The 22184-nt window shown below is 42.0% G+C and overlaps 1 protein-coding gene across 1 annotated transcript in view; it reads left to right on the top strand.

The window, feature by feature from the left end:
* Window positions 1-22184, top strand: part of LOC126419307 (putative pre-mRNA-splicing factor ATP-dependent RNA helicase PRP1) — an 82800-nt gene that overhangs the window by 34257 nt on the left and 26359 nt on the right. Inside the window, exons 8-10 of the mRNA XM_050086486.1 lie at window positions 7419-7673; window positions 8251-8509; window positions 17609-17800. Of these exons, the coding sequence (XP_049942443.1) occupies window positions 7419-7673; window positions 8251-8509; window positions 17609-17800 (706 nt within the window). The remainder of the gene's footprint in view (window positions 1-7418; window positions 7674-8250; window positions 8510-17608; window positions 17801-22184) is intronic.

The following is a 22184-nucleotide window of genomic DNA, read 5'->3' as shown; positions in this document are numbered from 1 at the left end:
TTGTGCTGCAACCAATTCAGTCATAAATTTCGTATTATGTTGATAATGATAAAGTAGTGTCGAAAATTATAATACTTGTTAATAAATAGTAGTCTTCCCTGTTAAAGCTGAATTTGCAATGAGTATAGGCGGTATCTCTCTTAAAGTGGGTGTTCAGTTTAGGGTTTCACATTACACGATTATTGTAGGTCCTTCTGTTATTGGTGAATGTTCCAGTTGATGTTAGCTTAATCCACATCGCCAGAATTACACTATGTGATCAAAAATATCTGGACATCCCCAAAAACATACGTTTTTCATATTAGGTGCATTGCGCTGCCAGGTACTCCATATCATTAATCTCAGTAGTCATTAAACATCATGGGAGAGCCGAATGAGGCTCTCCACGGAACTCACGGACTTCGAAAGTGGGCAGGCGATTGGGTGTCACACAATCCTAAACATTCCTAGGTCCACTGTTTCCGATGTGATAGTGAATTGGAATGTGAAGGGACGTGTACAGCACAAAAGCGTACAGGCTGACCTCATCTGTTGACTTATAGATACAACCGACAGTCAAAGAGGGTCATAATCACACAGGAATTCCAGACTGCATCAGGATCGACTGCAAGTACTATGACAGGCGGGAGGTGAGAAAACGTGGATTTCATGGTCGAGCGGCTGCTCATAAGCCACACGTCACGCCGGTAAATGCCAGACAATCCCTTGCTTTGTGTAAGGAGTGTAAACATTGGACAATTGAACAGTGGAAAAACATAGTGTGGAGTGACAAATCGTGGTACACAATGAGGCGATCCGATGGCAGGGTGTGGGTATGGTTTTTGCCCGGTGAACACCATCTTCCAACGTGTGAAGTGCCACTAGTAAAATTTGGGGGCGGATGTGTTTTTCACGTAGGGGGCTTGCACCCCTTGTTTTGCATGGCACTATCACAGCACAGGCTTTCATTGATGTTTTAAGCACCTTCTTGCTTCCCACTGTTGAAGAGCAATTCAGAGATGGTGATTGCATCTTTCAACATGATTTAGTACCTATTTATAATGCACGGTCTGTGGTGGAGCGGTTGCACGACAATAACGTCCCTGTAAAGGACTGGCCTGCACAGAGCTCTGATCTGTATCCTATAGAACACCTTTGGGATTTTTTGGAACGATGACTTCGTGCCAGGCCTCACCCATGAACATCGATACTTCTCCTCAGTGCAGCACTCTGTGAAAATTGGGTGCCCATTCCCCAAGAAACCTTCCAGCACCTGACTGAACGTATGCCTGTGAGAGTGGAAGCTGTCATCAAGGTTAAGGGTGGGCCAACACCATATTGAACACCAGAATTACTGATGGAGGGCACCATGAACTTGTAAGTCATTTTCAGCAAGGTGTCCGGATACTTCTGATCACATAGTGTAGCTCAGTGAGACTGGGAGGAATATGCATTCAGCTCCTTCTTTTTAATGTATGTTGTGTATAATTGAAGATTTAAATCCACGATACTCTGACAGGCAGAGTGAATGATTATACTGACCAGTTCAGGTAATATACTTGGCGTCACTCCTAAGAGGAGGTGTATATGCACCAGGAAATTGGGAAAAACACAAGAATTTTTTCATTTGGTGAAAACCCTGGAATTTTGTAGAATTGAGTTTCATAGTTTCAGATTTCAGTTAAATTCTTGTAATTTTGACTGGTAAGAACTGTACTCTAACAGAGTATTTTACTTTAGCTCACATCTGTAGAAAATATCTCTCAATTCAGTTAACTTGATGTTGTGTCTAGCCGATCCTCTTCTCTGGGTAATCAGCTACATCAATCTGTCAAAAGTTTCTTCTCTGAAGACTATAGCTGGTTAAGGGAATTTATTAAAATACTTCTCTATCTTTGCAATAATTGAGGTACTCATATAATACTTTTAGTTCAGTCACTTTATTTTTTCAACTTTCAAATATAATATCTTCTGCAAGCTAGCTTACTCCTTACACGTTACTCATTTACACATATTTAAATAGCATACATGTGTCTTGTTTCGTTCATAGCCAAGACATGACATAATTTAAAAGTTTCCATCCTAAAGCGAGGCCAATACATGAATGTGCATAGCGATCTATATTCAACTGTTCAATAGTCTTTTTACAGTCACCACAGACTCTTAACACATCAAAGAATACGACATAATTACTCGTTGAGTTCTCCTCATGTCTTCTGTGACGCTGGCGCCAAACACTTGTCGTCGTCAGTGACTCGGCCCTCTTACGGTCTTCTAATAACAAACTTCTGACCTGCACAAAGAAACAGGTGGATCGCTAGAAACATTCTCACTCTCCTGCACTTGTACCTAAAATATCGGGTGTTCAAGACAGTTGAAGGCAGTGTGTTTTTAGAATTTACACCGAAATTCTTGAGTCACTACATATCCCTCCCCTTAGCTCGAACATGCGATATTTTATAAATATTCATCACGTACAATAATATTACACAAGATTATAATTCTTTATGTTTTAACAGTACTGTGCATATTTTACCACAATTACAAAATGTGAATCTTTTAATCCATTTTGCGTGTTAGTTCTTTTAAATCTCCAAAAAAAAATCTTTGTTTTCTTTTCCTCTTCCAATCGCAAATTCCAGGTGCACATAACTCATGCATACTCTACTGCTTTGTTCTTACTTCCCATACTATTTTTCCTAAGTATGTACTTACTCATTACTAATTGTAATCTGGAGGAACTCTGGATAGAATAAAGTGTTCCCTTTTTCTGACGCTTGTAAATCTAAAACGTAAAAATGCTAGTGCTGCATAGAATTCAAACTTAGCAGACTCATCCCTTTAAACGTGTGACTTCTCTCATGATACTGCCATTTTCCCCTTTAGGAACAGTACCTATATCTTATGTGGGTTGATCTTAGGAGTACCCTCTCTCCTTCCATTTTGGTAGGCACGCCCCTTTCTTATTCCTATCCTCCTATGGTTCAGGTCAATCCCTTCTTGGTGCCCCTGTCCGCGCAGTATAGGTCAGCCTTTCATAGGTATCCCTATCAGCTCTTTTTCTCATCCAATAAATGTTGAGTGTGCCGTCTGTATGCTTTATAAGGAGGCCTCCTGGTCATTGCCCTAGCACACATCTTTATGAATACTATTATTAAATATTCTCTGGTAAAATTACAAATCTGCTTTACACTTCTATCCCACTTTCTAATACTTCATCTAATACCCTAGAGTCCTCTGTCACTCCTCACTTTTATCATATAAACAGGTATCATGCCCACACATAGTATCTACTGTGTCTAACTGTATTTACCCACTCACAGTAGATACTATGCCTTTTCTCAAAGGACTAGCACGGCACATGTAAATATATATTTGAGACCGACAAAAAATAATGATACAGAACCGTCACATATCAACATTGTAATATGTGCATCGAGTCAGATGTACGTGTATTTTTATTCCCCTACATCCCTTGGCGGTTCTGGCATCACTTCAGGTTCCTAATTCTTAATTATTCTGTTTGTGCTTAAATATATCTTTGTTTGTATGTAGATGTGTGTTTGTGTAACCTGATTCTTCGGCCTACTTCTATGAAATAAGTTGAAGGTTATTGGAAACCACAGAAAATAAGAGGGACTTCAGTGATAAAAGCATATGCATATGGAAAGAGGGAAAGATAGACCAGTACTCAGATGAGAAGTAAGAAAGGAAAAAGTAGAACTTCTTGCTAAGATCGAAGAAGAGAAAGAAGATAGCCCGAAAGACAGGAAAGCCCTTCCCACTCCCCTTTCCCAGGGTCCCTACTTCGCCAGTACTTGAGTGAAAAGCTGGAGGAGGTATGATGTTAAACGTCTCCTACAGAAAGGACAGTCTCACCTTCACCTCTGAAGCCCCCGAAGAAAAATCTTAGCACCACCTATGGAACGGCAAATGATGAAGAATCAGTTACACTTGTCTGAAAGGTGGGGGTGTGAGATTAGTGTTAGTCATGTTTGTACTTACACTACCCACCCCTTCCAAAAATGATACAAACCCTCCTATTTACATTACATCTCATAAAAGGTATAAAATATTCTATAAAAATAGAAAATTATACATTACCATAACGTAGCTGGCTAGTCATTTAGTTTATTCTATACTTTTATACACACACACAATCCTCTATTCATTTTATGTCGTCTAGATATCACTCTGCCTGAATAGTACCTTGATATTATGTTTATACTAACACTATTTTCTATTAGTTTCATTCCATGTTTAGAGATCACTGTTTATCCGTGATTCTCTTAAATAGGTCTCAATCTTGTAGTCATATCTGGTTTCCTACATACTGAAATTAATGGATAGTTTAAGAATTCAAGCACAGATTACAGAATAGTCGAAGAATTGAAGGGAATTCGGTGCAGGAAAACTAATTTTGAAGAAACACTGAAAACAACTAGGGATCCGATGGTCGTCACTCTGCAGAATGTTAACGTCCCTGGGGAACAGTTGTGACTCTGGTTGGCTCTGAAACTTGTTACTGTTCGTGATCCATAATTTTACTGATCTTAGACCTGGTAATCATCTAAAGAAAATTCACCACTGAGTACAATAACTATAATACAAGTTTATCATTCACTCGTCTCCTCAACTTTTATCAAATAATTATTGGTTTCCGCTCACTCGGCGTAGAGTTCTAGCTGCGTTGGTGAGCAGATATGTAATCAGTGCCAGTGGACAGCACTGGTGCCAGCAGTGTCGGACGTTGCTTTCAGCGGACGCGGAGTCAGCACTGGTGAGCAGCAGCTGGTGCAGTCGGCATCGGTGGCTGGTTACGGCGGCGGCGCGATGTACGTGTGTGAAGACTGCTTACTCTCCACACCTGATCTTCTTAGTCGAAAAGTTGGTCTTCTCTCCAGTTTTCTCCGCTATTACTTTCTCATGTCTTTTAAAGCTTTGCACTCGCAACTTTCTTCCATTTGTTTATTGTACTCAATACAATTACTGGAAACGGTTCTCATATGTTGTTAGGCTTGGTTGCTATGGCAACACCTAATATTTCTTTCCATTTCTGTCTTTAAATTCCCATTTTCTTCGGATCCTGTCACTGAAGTCACCATGTTATAATGTTTTTCGCTGACAGAAAATAATATCTTCTTATCTGTCGATCTTATCTATTGATCACATATATGAACTTTAGTGTCAACGTACTCGTTGATTAATGATGTACTAGAACCGCTATGCATAACAAAATTCTCTTCTTAGGCATATAAATATCTTCATCGTTTCGCTCGTATCTCGAGCTTTATAAATAATTAAGTACATTGAGACATAAGAGTTGGTTTAAAAACCATATGAATATGTGTCTTAACTTCTCAGAGTCCAAACATGAAGTAAAATGGCTGTGAGCACTATGGGACTTAACATCTAGGGTCATCAGTTCCCTAGAACCTAGAACTACTTAGACCTAACTAACCTAAGGACATCACACAACACCCAGTCATCACGAGGCAGAGAAAATCCCTGACCCCGCTGGGAATCGAACCCGGGTGCAGGAAGCGAGAACGCTACCACACGACCACGAGCTGCGGACAAAACATGTAGTAGTTCAAAAGTATCTATTCTCAAGCAAGTCCAATAAATGAATGTGCATAGCAATATATTTTCAACTGTTCAATAGTCTTTTTACAATCATCACAGACACTAATACATCAAAGAATACAACATAATTATTTGTTGAGTTCTCCTCACATCTTTTGTGGTGCTGGCGCCAAACACTTGTCGTTGGTGACTTGCCCCTCTTACAGTCTTCTTATAACAAACTTCAGACCTTAACGTAGAAACAGGTGGATCGGTAGAAACGTTCTCTCTGTCTCCTGCACTCGTACCTAAAAAATTGGGTGTTGGAGGCAGTTGAGGGCTGGGTGTTTCTAGAATTTACACCGAAATTCTTGAGTCACTAAACCATGCTTGTCAGAAATATTCAGCTGATGCAATTTAAGCTGTGCTCTTCGCATCTTGCCTAACCATACCCGTGGAAAAAAAAAGGCAAGAAAGTTTTGACGACCAACATTGTGTTTGAAAGCTTAGCTTTCCTTGTAGCTACACTGGTGCCTAGTAATTTAAACTTTTCCTATTTGTGTGAACATGCTACTAAACAGTGGTGTTAGCGGCTGACTGCGTCATGTGTCCTGTGTTCTGAGTCATTGCTGTCATTGGCTGGTGAGATCAATGTGACTTGAGCTATGATTGGCTGACAGAAGTGCAATACAGTTTTGATTTCAGTGCTTAGAAAGCTAGCATACTGTATTTGATGGAATTCATATTTATACTTTCATAATATCAAAGTACACAGTGTACACATTGCTGCACATCAAAGATCTTTCCAAAAAGAATTTTTTTCTTGTCTGCGTACACACCCTGTAAGATTTACTGAACACTGTTGCTTATTTTTCGGCAGATATTTGCAATTTCATTTTTTAATGTGTAGCTGGAGTCATTCCGAGCAAATTATACTCACCACAGCTCTTATGTGACTCACAATGTGAATGTAAAGTGGTTGGTTGTTGTTGCCCATTGCAAAGAAAATTATTTTAAAGCTGAATTTTTCGAGCCCATTTGATAAAGCAACCCCAAATTAGTCTATTCTGCTACTAGTTTTTTCGATATTTATTGACAGGCACTGCAACACAGGGCTTAACTGGTACTTCAGTAGCAGTCTTTGCCTGACTTGTCCATCTCGCGAGCCGTCCTGTCTTGTGCTGTCTGCTGTCGCCATGCAGCAGAGCTGTTCAGTTGCTGCTGGGGTATAGGCTGTTTGTTTTCTGTGTTCTGCTGCCCTTGTTAGTACAAATTGCTATATGAATATCACACTTGGCTAATTTGGTACCACTATGGAATGGGCATGAAACACTCCTCTTTGATATAAAAGTAATTTTGTTTGTAGCAGGTGTTGGACGTTGTGTGAAACTTTATGTACGATATTTGTTTGGGATGCACATTGCGAAACCAAAATTGCAAATATCTGCAGAAACACCAGAGAAACTGTGCCTGACAACTTTTATATGTATTCCAAAGAAACCTGCATACCTGGTGGCAGATTTAAAAACAAATTACCACCATGTATTGACAACCATTCACTGTTTCTTATGCCACCTACCATTGGCATTATTTTTGCTAAAAATGGAAATTATTGTTACATCTTGCTTGTGATCCCACACATTGGTTTGGGATTTGTGTTTTGTGATGTGACTGATAACTCACAGACTGCCTAGCTGGTAACACTTTATTCTTGTGTACAAGCTGTTTAGCTGCTAACTAAAGCGTGGGAGAAAATGGGCCTGTTTGAAAATAAAATTACCGTGAAAAAAATCGACCTCTCAGTAAAAATATGTGGCTTGCATTTCTATAATTTTCCTTCCGTTTGTATATACTTCCCATATATTTCTGAACAGGAAATTGAAGAGGCTTGCAAGAGAATTAAGCGAGAAATTGACAATCTGGGGCCTGAAGTTGGTGAGTTGAAGTGTATTCCATTGTACTCTACACTTCCACCAAACCTGCAGCAACGGATCTTTGAGCCAGCACCACCAAATAAACCAAATGGAGCTATTGGCAGAAAAGTTGTTGTTTCAACAAATATCGCTGAAACTTCACTCACAATAGATGGTGTTGTGTTTGTGATAGATCCTGGATTTGCAAAACAAAAAGTAAGTCAGTTTAATTAATTTGTTTATCAATAACTTACTGTACATACAAAACTAAACTAATTGTAGTGTTCCTCTTAGAAAATTTGATTTTTAACGTGTTGGGTTAGCAAGAAAGCATTGTTATAAAATGGTCACTATTTTTCACTGATGGCGTGAAAGAAATTTGTTGGCCGTCACAGTGAAGCAGTTACTCATCTGAATGAACTCTTGATGTATTTGAGTGGGTGTAAAACTGTGTTCCTTAGCTTTTTCGTGCTCAGAATGATGTCGAGGGATGTCTAGAAATTTTTTCATTTTAATTAATTTCTGTAAATCTTGTGGTAGCATAATATTGTTTTAGTATTTCCTTGTTTATTTTCAGAAGATATATTTACAACATAGAAATTGTTTTTAAGTGACTTCGTCATGACCTTTGTATCAACTAATTTTAACAGTCGAAGATGATAGTGATGTACTTAAAAATGTACTACTTAACTGTGAACCTCATTCAAGAAAATTTAACAGAAATGGTTTCTCCATACTTTGTCTTCAGAGAGTTTTGTAGTGTGAACTGAGATTTCTTTATTTTTAACTTTAGGTATACAACCCAAGAATACGTGTGGAGTCTTTACTGGTATCGCCCATCAGTAAAGCTTCGGCTCAGCAGCGAGCAGGTAGAGCTGGTCGAACAAGGCCAGGAAAATGCTTCAGACTTTATACAGAAAAGGCATTTAAGCAAGAAATGCAGGATAACACATATCCTGAAATCCTGCGGTCAAATTTGGGATCTGTTGTTTTGCAGCTTAAGAAATTGGGAATTGATGACCTGGTACATTTTGATTTCATGGATCCACCAGGTACAGTTTTGTGGTATAATACATTCACCATACTTTTATTTATGAACAAAAATATACTTGTGAATGACTAGGTCATTCAGGCTTTTGCACCTGTTTCATGAAGTGTTACTTGAAGATTTCAAAACACTTCATAACTTGTGGGTAGTATTGGAATCTTAAAAGGATATAAATATTCAATGGGTTTGTTAGAAAATAACTTTTTCTGCTACTGGTTGACATTTACTTTTTATTTATAATTTCTTTGCCACGTTTCAAGAAATGACTCCAATTTTCAAGTGCATTTTCCATATGCTCTGCAATTTTTTCCTGATGTTTTAAATTTGTGAGGTCCTCCATTGTTCTTCTGTTGCTATAATGTATGCAGGTGTGCCACATTTTAATTGATGATAAAAATCTATGTAGCGTTATACTTCTGGTTTTCTTGTGGTCCACTTGGGCAGAAGGTCGGACACATTAAAATGTGCACAATTTTCTATGCACAGTACACAACGAAAGTATTAAACGTACGTAAAAAGATCTGATGATATAGTGGAGATGCTGAGTTGTTGCAGATAGGCACAATAATAAGATTGTCACAAATAAAGCTTTTGGCCAGTAAGGGCCTTGTCAAAAATTCTCTCTGCGCCAGTGCGTAATGGGAGTGGCGATTGGGTGGGGATAAGGAGGAGGCTGGGTCGGAGAAGGGGAGGGATAGTAGGGTATGGGTGGCGGGCGGCAAGGATGAGGTGGAGAGGGGGTAGGGCAGCTAAGTGAAGGCAGGGGGAGGGGGAGAAGGGGTAGCGGACATGGGGAGAGAAGTAAAAAGACTGGGTGTGGTAGTGGACTGAAGGCTGTGTGGTGCTGGGATGGGAAATGAGAAGGAGCTGGATGGGTGAGAACAATGACTAAGAATTGTTGAGGCCAGGAGAGTTACGGGAACGTAGAATATAATTCAGGGAGAGTTCCCAACTGCGCAATTCAGAAAAGCTGGTGTTGGTGGGAAGGATCCATATGGCACATGCAGTGAAGCAGTCACTGAAATGAAGGCTATCATATTCGGCAGCGTGCTCAGCAACAGGGTGATCCACTTCTTTATTGGCCACACTTTGTCAGTGGCCATTCATGCGGACAGACATCTTGTTGGTTGTCATGACCACATAAAATTTAGTACAGTGGTTGCAGCTTAGGTTGTAGATCACTTGACTGATTTCACACTTTGCCCTGCCTTTTATGGGGTACGTGATGTTTGTGACCAGACTGGAGTAGCTGGTGGGAGGATGTATGGGACAGTTCTTGCATCTAGGTTTATTACAGGTGTATGAGCCATGTGGTAGGGGGTTGGGAGCAGGGGTTGTGCAGGGATGGACAAGTATACTGTGTAGGTTCGATGGACAGTGGAATACCACTGTTGGTGGGGTGGAAATGATAGTGGGCAGGACATTTCTCATTTCAGGGCACGACGAGCGATAGTCAAAACCTTAGCAGAGAATGTAATTTGGTTGCTGCAGTCCTGTGTGGGACTTGAGTTACGAGGGGAATACTCCTATGTGGCCAGATGGTGGGACTTTGGGAGGTGGTGGGAGACTGGAAAGATAAGGCAGGAGAGATTTGTTTTTGTACAAGGTTGGGAGGATAATGCAGTTTGTGAAGGCTTCTGTGGGACCCTTGGTATATATCAAGAGGGACCGCTTGTCAATGCAAACAGGATGACGATGGTTGGCTAGGCTTTATGAAAGGGGATTCCTGGTATGGAATGGATGGCAGCTGTCGAAGTGGATGTATTGCTGATGGTTAGTAGGTTTGTATGGAAGGAGGTACTGATGTAGCCATCTTTGAGGTGGACGTAAACATCTGGGAAGGTGGCTTGTTGGGCTAAATAGAACCAGGTGAAATGAATGGGGGAGAAGTAGTTGAGGTTCTGGAGTAATGTGGATCGGGTGTCCTCACCCTCAATCGAGATTGCAAAGATCGCATCAGTGAATCTGAACCAATTGAGGGGTTTAGTATTATGAGTGTTTAGGAAGTTTTGCTCTAGATGGCCCAAAAATAGGTTGCCATAGGATGGTGCCATATGGATGCCCATAGCCACACCCAGGATTTGTTTGTAGGTAATGCCTTCAAAGGAGAAGTAATTGTCGGTGTGGATGTTGTAGCTCATGGTGACTAGGAAGGAGGTTGTTGGTTTGGAATTTGTCAGTTGTTCAGAAAGGTAGTGTTCAGTAGTGGTAAGGCCGTCGGAACTAGGGATGTTAAGTGTAAAGGGAGGTGACATCAATAGTGATGAGCAGGGCACTGTGTGGTAAAGGGACAGGAACTGGAGTCAGTGGAGAAAATGTTGGTATCTTTTAAATAGGAGGGTTGGATCCGGCTAATAGGTCGAAGGTGTTGGTCTAGGAGAGAACAGATTCTCTCAGTGGGGGTATAGTAACTGGCCACAATGGGGAATTGTGGGTGCATGAGTTTATGGACTATAAGAGACATGTAGAAGGTAGGAGTGTGGGAAGTGGTAGGAGTGAGCAGAGCGGTGGACTCGGGGGGAGAGGTTCTGGATGGGCCTAAGGATTTGATGAATGACTGGAGATCCTGCTGGATTTCTGCAATGGGGTCACTGTGGCATGGTTTGTAGGTTGACGTATCTGACAGACGCAGTTCAAAACAATAGTGGTGAAGTCATTGTCTGCAGTGAGAATTATATGGTCAGGATCAGCTTTAAGATGCGGTTCTTTCTGCAGGTGTATAGTTAGTTGGCTTGTTGAGGGATTTGGGGAATGATGGTGAGGCAAGGTTCGAGGTTAAGAAATTCTGGAAAGTTAAGGAGGTGATTTGGGAATAGTGGGTGGTGGATCACAGTTGGATGGATGAGTGAATGGAGTTAGGCAAGATTCAATATTGGTCTTTGGTTGAGTCTGATTGGTAGGGTTGGTGGCAATAAGGTTTCCAATGTATGGACTGGGAGAAAGAGAGGTGGTCTTTATGAAGTATTGCATAATTGAATTTGGGGAATGATGGCGGATCCATGGTGAATCCATGGTCACCAAGACAGCATTTGTGAGCTAAAGGGGACATGAAGAATGGTTTGGTGGTTGTTGTAGAGGTGATGGCTATTGGTACTCCAAGGTGGGAGTAGGAAGTGAGCAGGGTGGAGAGCTTTTTAAGGTGGTGGTGTGCATGTTGCTCTAGTTCCTGGAAGGCAAGAGTTTCAATGTGTGTTACTTGTTCCAGGAATTTGGGATTGCATAGTAGGATAATTTTGCAGATGGAGAGTAGGTACTGCAAGGAGGTTTGGGCTTGGTTGATATGGTTTTGCAGGACTGTGTTGGTGAGGGCTGAGGATTGGCAGAATCTCAACAGGTGGAGGTCATTGTGGAAGGAGGGTTGGCAGCTGGAGATGGGTAATTTGTTGGTAAGACTGTTTGGGGGAATTCCTTGAGCCAGGCAACAAAGCAGGAACAGTATGTGGGACTGGGTTCTGGCTGGGGATAAGGAAACTTTTCTGGGTTGACGCAGGTGGAAGGAGCAAGGATCCACGATGGTGGAAAAAATGCACCACCAAACAAAATCCAGAACCTAAACAGACCTGAAACACAGTCATGAACCTTTCCTCCAGAGGCTTAGCCCCACAGAAATATCATTTCCAAAAGACTCATCATTGATCCCACCCTCATTCTCCAAATTCAGTCATGCAGGACTGGTTGATGACCTTCTCTTGTTATTCCGGTCCCTACAGTGGAAACACTTTTATACCAATCAGACACAACCAAAGACCAATGTTGAACCGTGCCTAACTCATTTCACCTGTCCATCCATCTGTGATCCACCTCCATTCCTCCCACATCACCCCCTGTTAACTTTACAGAATTTCTTAACCTCGAACCTTGCCTCACCATAATTCCCCAAATCCCTCAACAAGCAAATAAACCTTACACCTGCTGAAAGAACCGCACTCTACCATCTAAAAACTAATCCTACCCTGTGGACAATGGCACCACCACTGTTGTTTTGAACTGCAAGGATTACCTGGCAGAAGGACTCTTCCAGCTCTCAGATACATCAACCTAAAAACCTTGCCACAATGACCCCCATTCCAGAAAACCAACAGGATCTCCAGTCACTCGTCAAATCCTTGGTCCCACCCAGGACCTCTCCCCAGAGTCCATCTCTCTACTCAACCACTTACCGCACTCCTACCTTCTAAACGCAATCGCCTAGGATGCCCTATTGTTGCCAGTTAATGTGCCCTCAATGAGAGAATATCTGGAACTTACCGTCCTATGTAAAAGATACCAACCATTTCCTCCACTGATTCTCCACAGCTCCTGTACCTTTACACTAACATCCCTGATGCGAATGGCTTACCATTATTGAACACTACCTTTACCAACGCCCAACAGATTCCAAACCAACCACCTTCGTTCTTGTCGCTATAAGCAATTCTATCCTCAGCCACATTTATCTCTCCTTTGAAGGCATTATCTACAAACAAATCCAGGGTACGGCTATGGGCACCAGCATGGCACCATCCTATGCCAACCTATTTTTGGGCCATCTAGAGCAAACCTTCCTAAACACTCATAATCCTAAACCCTCGACCTGTTTCAGATTCATTGATGACATCTTTGTGATCTGGATCAAGGGTGAGGACATCCCATCCACATTCCTCCAGAACCTCAACTACTTCTCCCCCATTCATTTCACCTGGTTCTATTCAGCCCAACAAGCCACCTTCCCAGATGTTTACGTCCACCTCAAAGATGGCTACATCAGTACCTCCTTCCATACAAACCTACTAACCATCAGCAATACATCCACTTCGACAGCTGCCATCCATTCCATACCAGGAATCCCCTTTCATAAAGCCTAGCCAACCATAGTCATCCTGTTTGCAGTGACAAGCAGTCTCTCTTGATATATACCAAGGGTCCCACAGAAGCCTTCACAAACTGCATTATCCTCCCAACCTTGTACAAAAACAAATCTCTCCTGCCTTATCTTTCCAGTTTCCCATCACCTCCCAAAGTCCCACCATCTGGCCACATAGGAGTATTCCCCTCATAACTCAAGTCCCACACAGGACTGCAGCAACCAAATTACATTCTCTGCTAAGGTTTTGACTATCGCTTGTCGTGCCCTGAAATGAGAAATGTCCTGCCCACTATCATTTCCACCCCACCAACAGTGGTATTCCACTGTCCATCGAACCTACACAGTATACTTGTCCATCCCTGCACAACCCCTGCTCCCAGCCCCCTACCACATGGCTCATACACATGTAATAAACCTAGATGCAAGAACTGTCCCATACATCCTCCCACCACCAACTACTCCAGTCTGGTCACAAACATCACGTACCCCATCAAAGGCAGGGCTAAGTGTGAAACCAGTCAAGTGATCTACAACCTAAGCCGCAACCACTGTACTAAATTTTATGTGGTCATGACAACCAACAAGATGTCTGTCCGCATGAATGGCCACTGACAGTGTGGCCAATAAAGAAGTGGACCACCCAGTTGCTGAGCACGCTGCCGAATATGATAGCCTTCATTTCAGTGACTGCTTCACTGCATGTGCCATATGGATCCTTCCCACCAAACACCAGATTTTCTGAATTGCGCAGTTGGGAACCCTCCCTGAAATATATTCTACGTTCCTGTAACTCTCCTGGCCTCAACCATTCGTAGTCATTGTTCTCACCCATCCAGCTCCTTCTTACTTCCCATTCCAGCACTACACAGCCTTCAGTCCACTACCACACCCAGTCTTTTTACTTCTCACCTTGTCCCCTACCCCTCTCCCCTGCCCTCCGTCTAACCTGCACTTAGCTGCCCTCCCCTCTCCATCTCATCCTTGCTTGCCCCCAGCAGCAGCTTGCCTGCCACCCCTACTCTACTATCCCTCCCTGACCCAGCCTCCTCCTTGCCCCCACCCAATCGCCACTCCCATCATGCACTGGTGCTGCTGCCCGCAGTGTGGCTTCAGTTGCCGGAGACTGTGTTTGACTGTGTGTGTGTGTGTGTGTGTGTGTGTGTGTGTGTGTGTGTGTGTTTTGTATATTTTTATGAAGGCCTTAATGGCAGAAAGTTTTATTTGCGACACAGTATGGTGAGTGGTGACTTTCCTTTTCATAATATTGTTACATTCCATCCTGTGTTCTCTATTGTTCGAAAAGGTCTGACAATATTTCTATATATAGACAACAAGCACATGCATGCGTACGATATACTTGCATACAGAGGTCATTTATCTTATAATCTGTATCATTGTTTGCTTATACATTTTTACAATGACATTTATGTCGGTACATTTCTGTTTTCATTTACCAAGCAATGGAAAATCTAGGATGGAATGTAACAATATTATGAGAAGGAAATTTGCTACTCTCCATATAGCGGTGATGCTGAGTCACAGATAGGCACAAAAAAAGACTTACACAATTAAAGATTTTGGCTATTGGCCTTCAACAACACACACACACACACACACACACACACACACACACACACACACACACACCTGCAGTGTTCGGGAACTGAAACCACACTACAAGCAGCAGCACCGGTGCATGATGGGAGTGGCGACTGTGTGGGGGTAAGGAGGAGGCTGGAGCGGGGAGGGGGAGGCATAGTATGATGGGGGTGGCAGACAGTGAAGTGCTGCATGTTAGACTGAAGGACGGGGAGAGGTGGGGAGGGGGAGGGAAGTAGCGGGTACGGAGAGAAATAAAAAGACTGGGTGTGGTGGTGGAATGATGACTGTGTAGTGCTGGAATGGGAACAGGGAAATTGCTGGATGGGTGAGGACCATGACTAACGAAGGTTGAGGTTTAAGGGTTTCTGTTTAAGTATACTCCCAAAGCATCTGAGGAAATGAACCATTTCACTTTGTTCAAATCTGAATATTGGTCCTGATTACACATTTTTTATATCTTTTTTTGTTACATATATCTAAAAACAAAGATGATGAGACTTACCAAACAAAAGCGCTGGCAGGTCGATAGACACACAAACGTACACACAAACGATTGCTTCATCACACACACACACACACACACACACACACACACACACACACACACACACACATCCATCCGCACATACACAGACACAAGCAGACATTTGTAAAGGCAAAGAGTTTGGGCAGAGATGTCAGTCGAGGCGGAAGTAAAGAGGCAAAGATGTTGTTGAAAGACAGGTGAGGTATGAGTGGCGGCAACTTGAAATTAGCGGAGGTTGAGGCCTGGCGGATAACGAGAAGAGAGGATATACTGAAGGGAAAGTTCCTATCTCCGGAGTTCTGACAGGTTGGTGTTAGTGGGAAGTATCCAGATAACCCGGACAGTGTAACACTGTGCCAAGATGTGCTGGCCGTGCACCAAGGCTTGTTTAGCCACAGGGTGATCCTCATTACCAACAAACACTGTCTGCCTGTGTCCATTCATGTGAATGGACAGTTTGTTGCTGGTCATTCTCACATAGAAAGCTTCACAGTGTAGGCAGGTCAGTTGGTATATCACGTGGGTGCTTTCACACGTGGCTCTGCCTTTGATTGTGTTCACCTTCCGGGTTACAGGACTGGAGTAGGTGGTGGTGGAAGGCTGCATGGGACAGGTTTTACACCGGGGGCGGTTACAAGGGTAGGAGCCAGAGGGTAGGGAAGGTGGTTTGGGGATTTCATAGGGATGAACTAACAGGTTACGAAGGTTAGGTGGACGGCGGAAAGACACTCTTGGTGGAGTGGGGAGGATTTCATGAAGGATGGATCTCATTTCAGGGCAGGATTTGAGGAAGTCGTATCCCTGCTGGAGAGCCACATTCAGAGTCTGATCGAGTCCCAGAAAGTATCCTGTCACAAGTGGGACACTTTTGTGGTTCTTCTGTGGGAGGTTCTGGGTTTGAAGGGATGAGGAAGTTGCTCTGTTTATTTGCTTCTGTACCAGGTCGGGAGGGTAGTTGCGGGATGCGAAAGCTGTTTTCAGGTTGTTGGTGTAATGGTTCAGGGATTCCGGACTGGAGCAGATTCGTTTGCCACGAAGATCTAGGCTGTAGGGAAGGGACCGTTTGATGTGGAATGGGTGGCAGCTGTCATATTGGAGGTACTGTTGCTTGTTGGTGGGTTTGATGTGGACGGACGTGTGAAGCTGGCCATTGGACAGATGGAGGTCAACGTCAAGGAAAGTGGCATGGGATTTAGAGTAGGACCAGGTGAATCTGATGGAACCAAAGTAGTTGAGGTTGGAGAGGAAATTCTGGAGTTCTTCTTCACTGTGAGTCCAGAACATGAAGATCGTCATCAATAAATCTGTACCAAACTTTGGGTTGGCAGGCCTGGGTAACCAAGAAGGCTTCCTCTAAGCGACCCATGAAGAGGTTGGCGTACGAGGGGGCCATCCTGGTGCCCATGGCTGTTCCCTTTAATTGCGGGTATGTCTGGCCCTCAAAAGTGAAGAAGTTGTGGGTCAGGATGAAGCTGGCTAAGGTAATGAGGAAAGAGGTTTTAGGTAGGGTGGCAGGTGATCGGCTTGAAAGGAAGTGCTCCATCACAGCGAGGCCCTGGACATGCGGAATATTTGTGTATAAGGAAGTGGCATCAATGGTTACAAGGATGGTTTCCGGGGGTAACAGACTGGGTAAGGATTCCAGGCGTTCGAGAAAGTGGTTGGTGTCTTTGATGAAGGATGGGAGACTGCATGTAATGGGTTGAAGGTGTTGATCTACGTAGGCAGAGATACATTCTGTGGGGGCTTGGTGTGTGTGTTTGTGTTTGTTTGTGTGTCTGTCGACCTGCCAGCACTTTTGTTTGGTAAGTTTCATCATCTTTGTTTTTAGGTATATTTTTCCCACGTGGAATGTTTCCCTCTATTATGTTCATATCATTTTTTTGTTATATGTTAGATGCAAAGAATCCAGTTTTTAGTTTGTGGTTTTTGAAGATATTTAAAACTTCCATGTTTCACTGGTAATAACTGGAATGCTAGATATACATTTGCTTGTATCTTCTGTAGTGCAGTCTGTCTCTGAGTCTTTCCTTACTTCGCTGAGTCAACCATGGAAGAAGTATAGTTATTGCTTTGTCTTTCACTGTTGCATGTTGTTTTTTTAAATTTTCTTTAACTTTATGGTACAGCTCCAGAAACCTTAATGCGTGCATTGGAGCTGTTAAATTATCTGGCTGCATTGGATGACGACGGCAACTTGACAGATTTGGGTGCGGTCATGGCAGAATTTCCTCTGGATCCTCAGCTGGCGAAGATGTTGATAGCGAGCTGTCAGCACAACTGCTCCAATGAGATTCTCTCCATAACAGCTATGCTGTCAGGTAACATGCAGGACATGGTAGAAAGTGCCATCTTATTTACTTCTTTTAAATTACAACAATCTGTTTGTGTTTGTGGCAGTTAAAGTCACAAGTTTCTGAAAGCTGTGGTTTTAGGCACAAAATCTGTTGTTAAATTTTTTTGTTGTGGGAAGTAATGGCTGTGATCTGTTAGACAAGTGGGCTTGTGGGTTTGCTCAGGCAGTTTACCACTTACACAGATTGAATTATGTCCTACATTAATGATAATTCATAGACTGAGCAGAGCAGGAAACATTTGTAAGTTATTTTGCAAGTTGTTTTTATTTATGTTTGAAATCACATTTAAGATCAAAGCAAACTTTCACTCAAAATAGTGAATTACTAGTATAAAAAACTGCAGTATTAAAATGTAGGTTTACACTCATACATGTACAATTTAGAAGTATTGCTTCTTGCTACTTTCGCGAAGAGCACAACCAAGATCTGATTCATCAGTCAAATGCTTTATGTTTACTTGTGTCTGATGTCATGTAGCATTTTAGAAATGCTAGTATTTTAGGAATGACAAGTTGTTCCACATGGATTGATATTAAATTAACTATTTTATTTATTTACAATCATAATTTCAGCCATTGTGCCATTCATTTCTTAGCAATTGTACACTCTTAATCTGGGTAATAGATTAATGCTCCCATTCCAGTCACGAAATTGGTTTTTGGAACTTATTACTCAGGTAATAGGTACCATGTACAACATTGTAACATTGAAACCTTTAAAATAGTTTGCATTACTGCACTTTTTCTGTGAATTGATAAACTTGCTGGTGGATGTCTTGCCCCAGATTTTTTCTCAGGCTTCTCGCAGCCGGTTAGAAACATGTTGTTACTAGAAAATAACCCTACAAATAAATAATTCATTCTTATTTTTTGTTGCCAACCACAACTTATTTACTTCACTTTCCACTATTATATCATATTTGATTAAATCAAACAATGGAAAATACATTGTCATATTTGACTAATATATCTGAGTAAAGGACTGCAGTCAAGAGCACACGGCACACTTGGTGCTGAAAATATCACAGCTTCCAAGTTGGAATAGTGGCACTATGTCTGTAGTAGAAAGACTGTGCACTCTGCAGTCTGCCTTGGTTAACTATTAGTAAAGAAATAAATAATATCAAACAAGAATTTACATTCAGCCCCAGTCAAGGTTGATGTGTGGAGGCACGATAGTTTTAGGAATAAACTGACTGCACGGAACGGTCGGTGTACAACAGGTTGCGAAGTAGAACTGAAATTGCCTATTACAGTGGCAAGACGTGAACAGTATCCATTTCTTTAAAATTTACTGAACTTTTAATAGCAAGAAGAAATGCATTGTGATAAAAACGCAGTAGTTTCCTCGTTGCTGTGAAAAAGTGATTGATAAAAAAATTTACTTTAGTGTTGATTAACCTCTTCTTATTAGAAATTTGAGTCCGGTGTGGAGCATATTGTTCATTTAGTAAGACTCGGTAACAGTGTTACTGTAATAGTTCTTAAATACACACACAAAAAAATTTTGCATCACCCAAGTTCCCAGAACTCCTGAAGATAGATGTTGACTATGGATATTGTATCACAGACACAGTCCCTTTGACTGTTCAGAGATGCCACTAAACCCACGCAGAGATGTAAACAGACATGCATGAGCAGTGCCTATTAGACAGAGGGGATTCCGACAGCCGAACAGTTCGTCATTCCACCAAGAAGGAGGTGCACGGCCTGTATCTTTATTTCAACATGCCTAGACGGTCAATACTGCTGTTAGATTCTGTCTGCATTGTTACTTTATGCCAGGAAGGGCTCTCAACAAGGGAAGTGTCCAGGCGTCTCAGAGTGAACCAAAGGGATGTTGTTCGGACGTGAAGGAGATACAGAGAGACAAGAACTGCTGATGATGTGCCTAGCTCAGGCTGCCCAAGGATTACTACTGCAGTGGATGACCGCTACCTACGGATTATGGCTCGGAGAAACCCTACAGCAACGCCACCATGTTGAATAATGCTTTTTGTGCAGTCACAGGACGTTGTTAAGACTCACTGTGTGCAATAGGCTGCGTGATGCGCACCTTCACTCCCAATTCCCACAGAGAGGTCCAGCTTTGCAACCACGACACCGTGCAGCGCGGTACAGATGGGCCCAACAACATGCCGAATGGACCGCTTGGAATTGGTATCACGTTATCTTCACTGATGAGTGTCGCATATGCCTTCAACAAGACAATCGTCGGAGACTTGTTTGGAGGCAGCCCGGTCAGTCTTGACGCCATAGACACACTGTCAAGCGAGTGCAGGAAGGTGGTGGCATTATGCGGGGCTGACGTACCGCGCTGGTGGTCATGGAAGGTGCTGTAACGAATGTATGATTTGTGAATGCCATCCTCCAACCAATAGTGCAGCCATATCAGCAGCATATGGCGAGGCATTAGTCTTCATGGATGACAATTCGTGCCCCCATCGTGCACGACTTGTGAATGACTTCCTTAAGGATAACAACATCGCTCGACTTGGGTGGCCAGCATGTTCTCCAGGCACGAACCCTTGGGAGATGCCTGGGATGGATTGAAAAGGACTGTTTATGGATGACGCAACCCACCAACTATTCTGAGGGATCTACATCGAATCACCATTTAGGAGTGGGACAATCTGGACCAACAGTGCCTTGATGGACTTGTAAGTGGTATGCCATGACAAATACAGGCATGCATCAATGCAAGAGGACATTGTACTGGGTATTAGAGGTACCTGTGTGTACAGCAGTGTGGACCACCACCTCTGAAGGTCTCTCTGTATGATGGTACAACATGCAATGTGTGGTTTTCATGAGCAATAAGAAGGGCAGAAATGATGTCTATGTTGATCTCTATTCCAATTTACTGTACAGGTTCCAGAAATCTCGGAGTCGAGGTGATGCAAAACATTGTTTGATGTGTGTATTACCCATTCGTAATTGTTAGTTTTTGCTTGATAATGGCACAATAGCTAAAATCACCTTTGCAAACATATATATCTCATAACACTCCAGGCAGAAAATGTTGTCATTTCTATTATCTGTTTATTTCAAAGAACCATTAATTTTTTATGCCCTAGAGCAACCACAGTGATCGCAGTAAATTATTTATATTTTCTTCTGGTAACTGGTTTCTCTCTGTATGACCATCTTCGAGCCAGCAGCTGAAAGTGTTATGCAGTGCTTGACAGGTGCCATCTGGTGCTACACAGCACTCCCATGAATCAGCTCCACAAATAATCTGGAGTCTCGTTTCGAGATGGTTGTATGGACCGAAGCTGGAATTACAAATAAGTTAATTTATTGCGAACTGTAGTGCTTTTTATTATTAAAATTTCCACAAATCATTTATTTGCTAGCAGAAGAGATTTTCAGCAAGATATTAATCATTTACTAATGTTTTTGCAACGAAACACTGTCTGTACGATGCACAGTGGTGGATTTGGTTTCGTGTACATTACTCTGATTTTTATCAGTTTTTTATATGTTTTATTAGGTCACTGTCTTGTCTGTCTGTCTGTAGTGTACAAACTTTGCAGTTGATTTTAAGCAAATTCCCAATGAGCTAGTGACTTGAAATTTTAAACATAACTCACTTTCTTCTTGGTTTATTGGGGGGGGGGGGGGGGGGTTGTGAAAAAGATTGGTAATGCCTGACAACTCGACTGCTCTGGTGCTCTGGAAGACTGGCATGTTGTGCAGTTAGTATCAGAATGCATTCCAGGCTATATGCAGGCAGAGAGGGATGGCTGAGCAGACAGAGAGAGGAAGAGGAGATGTTACAACATGCATGTACATGGGAAAACTATGGATAGGCTAATATGTGTGTGTGTGTGTGTGTGTGTGTGTGTGTGTGTGTGTGTGTTTTTTTTGGGGGAGGGGAGAGGGTATAAATGATCTCATCAAAATACCAGAATTTAAAATCCATTGAGAAATATTACACACGTAAGACAAAAAGTAGATAAATTTGGAATATAACACAACTTTGAATGGGACAAAATATTATAAAATAATTTTCCCTGATCCTGTAAAGATTCATAACACCAGTCACAGTCCCAAAAATTTGTGAATGTGAATTTTTAATAGCTGTGACGAATTTTGTAAGATTTATTATGAAAAATGTGGGGCACCTACAATACATAATTGATGCATGAATAGTTCACCTGCTAACTATTATCAGTTGTATGTACCTGTCATTTTTCATTGTCAGTCTTACAATTGTTGTCATAGCTATTAAAAATGCACAAGCACAAAGTTTCAGGGCAATATGTGTGGTACTAGGAGAATTTTTTTTTAATCTGATTTAAAAATGTGTACATTAAAAATTTATTTCAATACAGTTGAACCTGATT

This window comes from Schistocerca serialis, chromosome 1 (assembly GCF_023864345.2).
Source record: "Schistocerca serialis cubense isolate TAMUIC-IGC-003099 chromosome 1, iqSchSeri2.2, whole genome shotgun sequence".
NCBI lineage: Eukaryota > Metazoa > Arthropoda > Insecta > Orthoptera > Acrididae > Schistocerca > Schistocerca serialis.
This window is presented reverse-complemented; position numbering and strand designations above follow the sequence as displayed.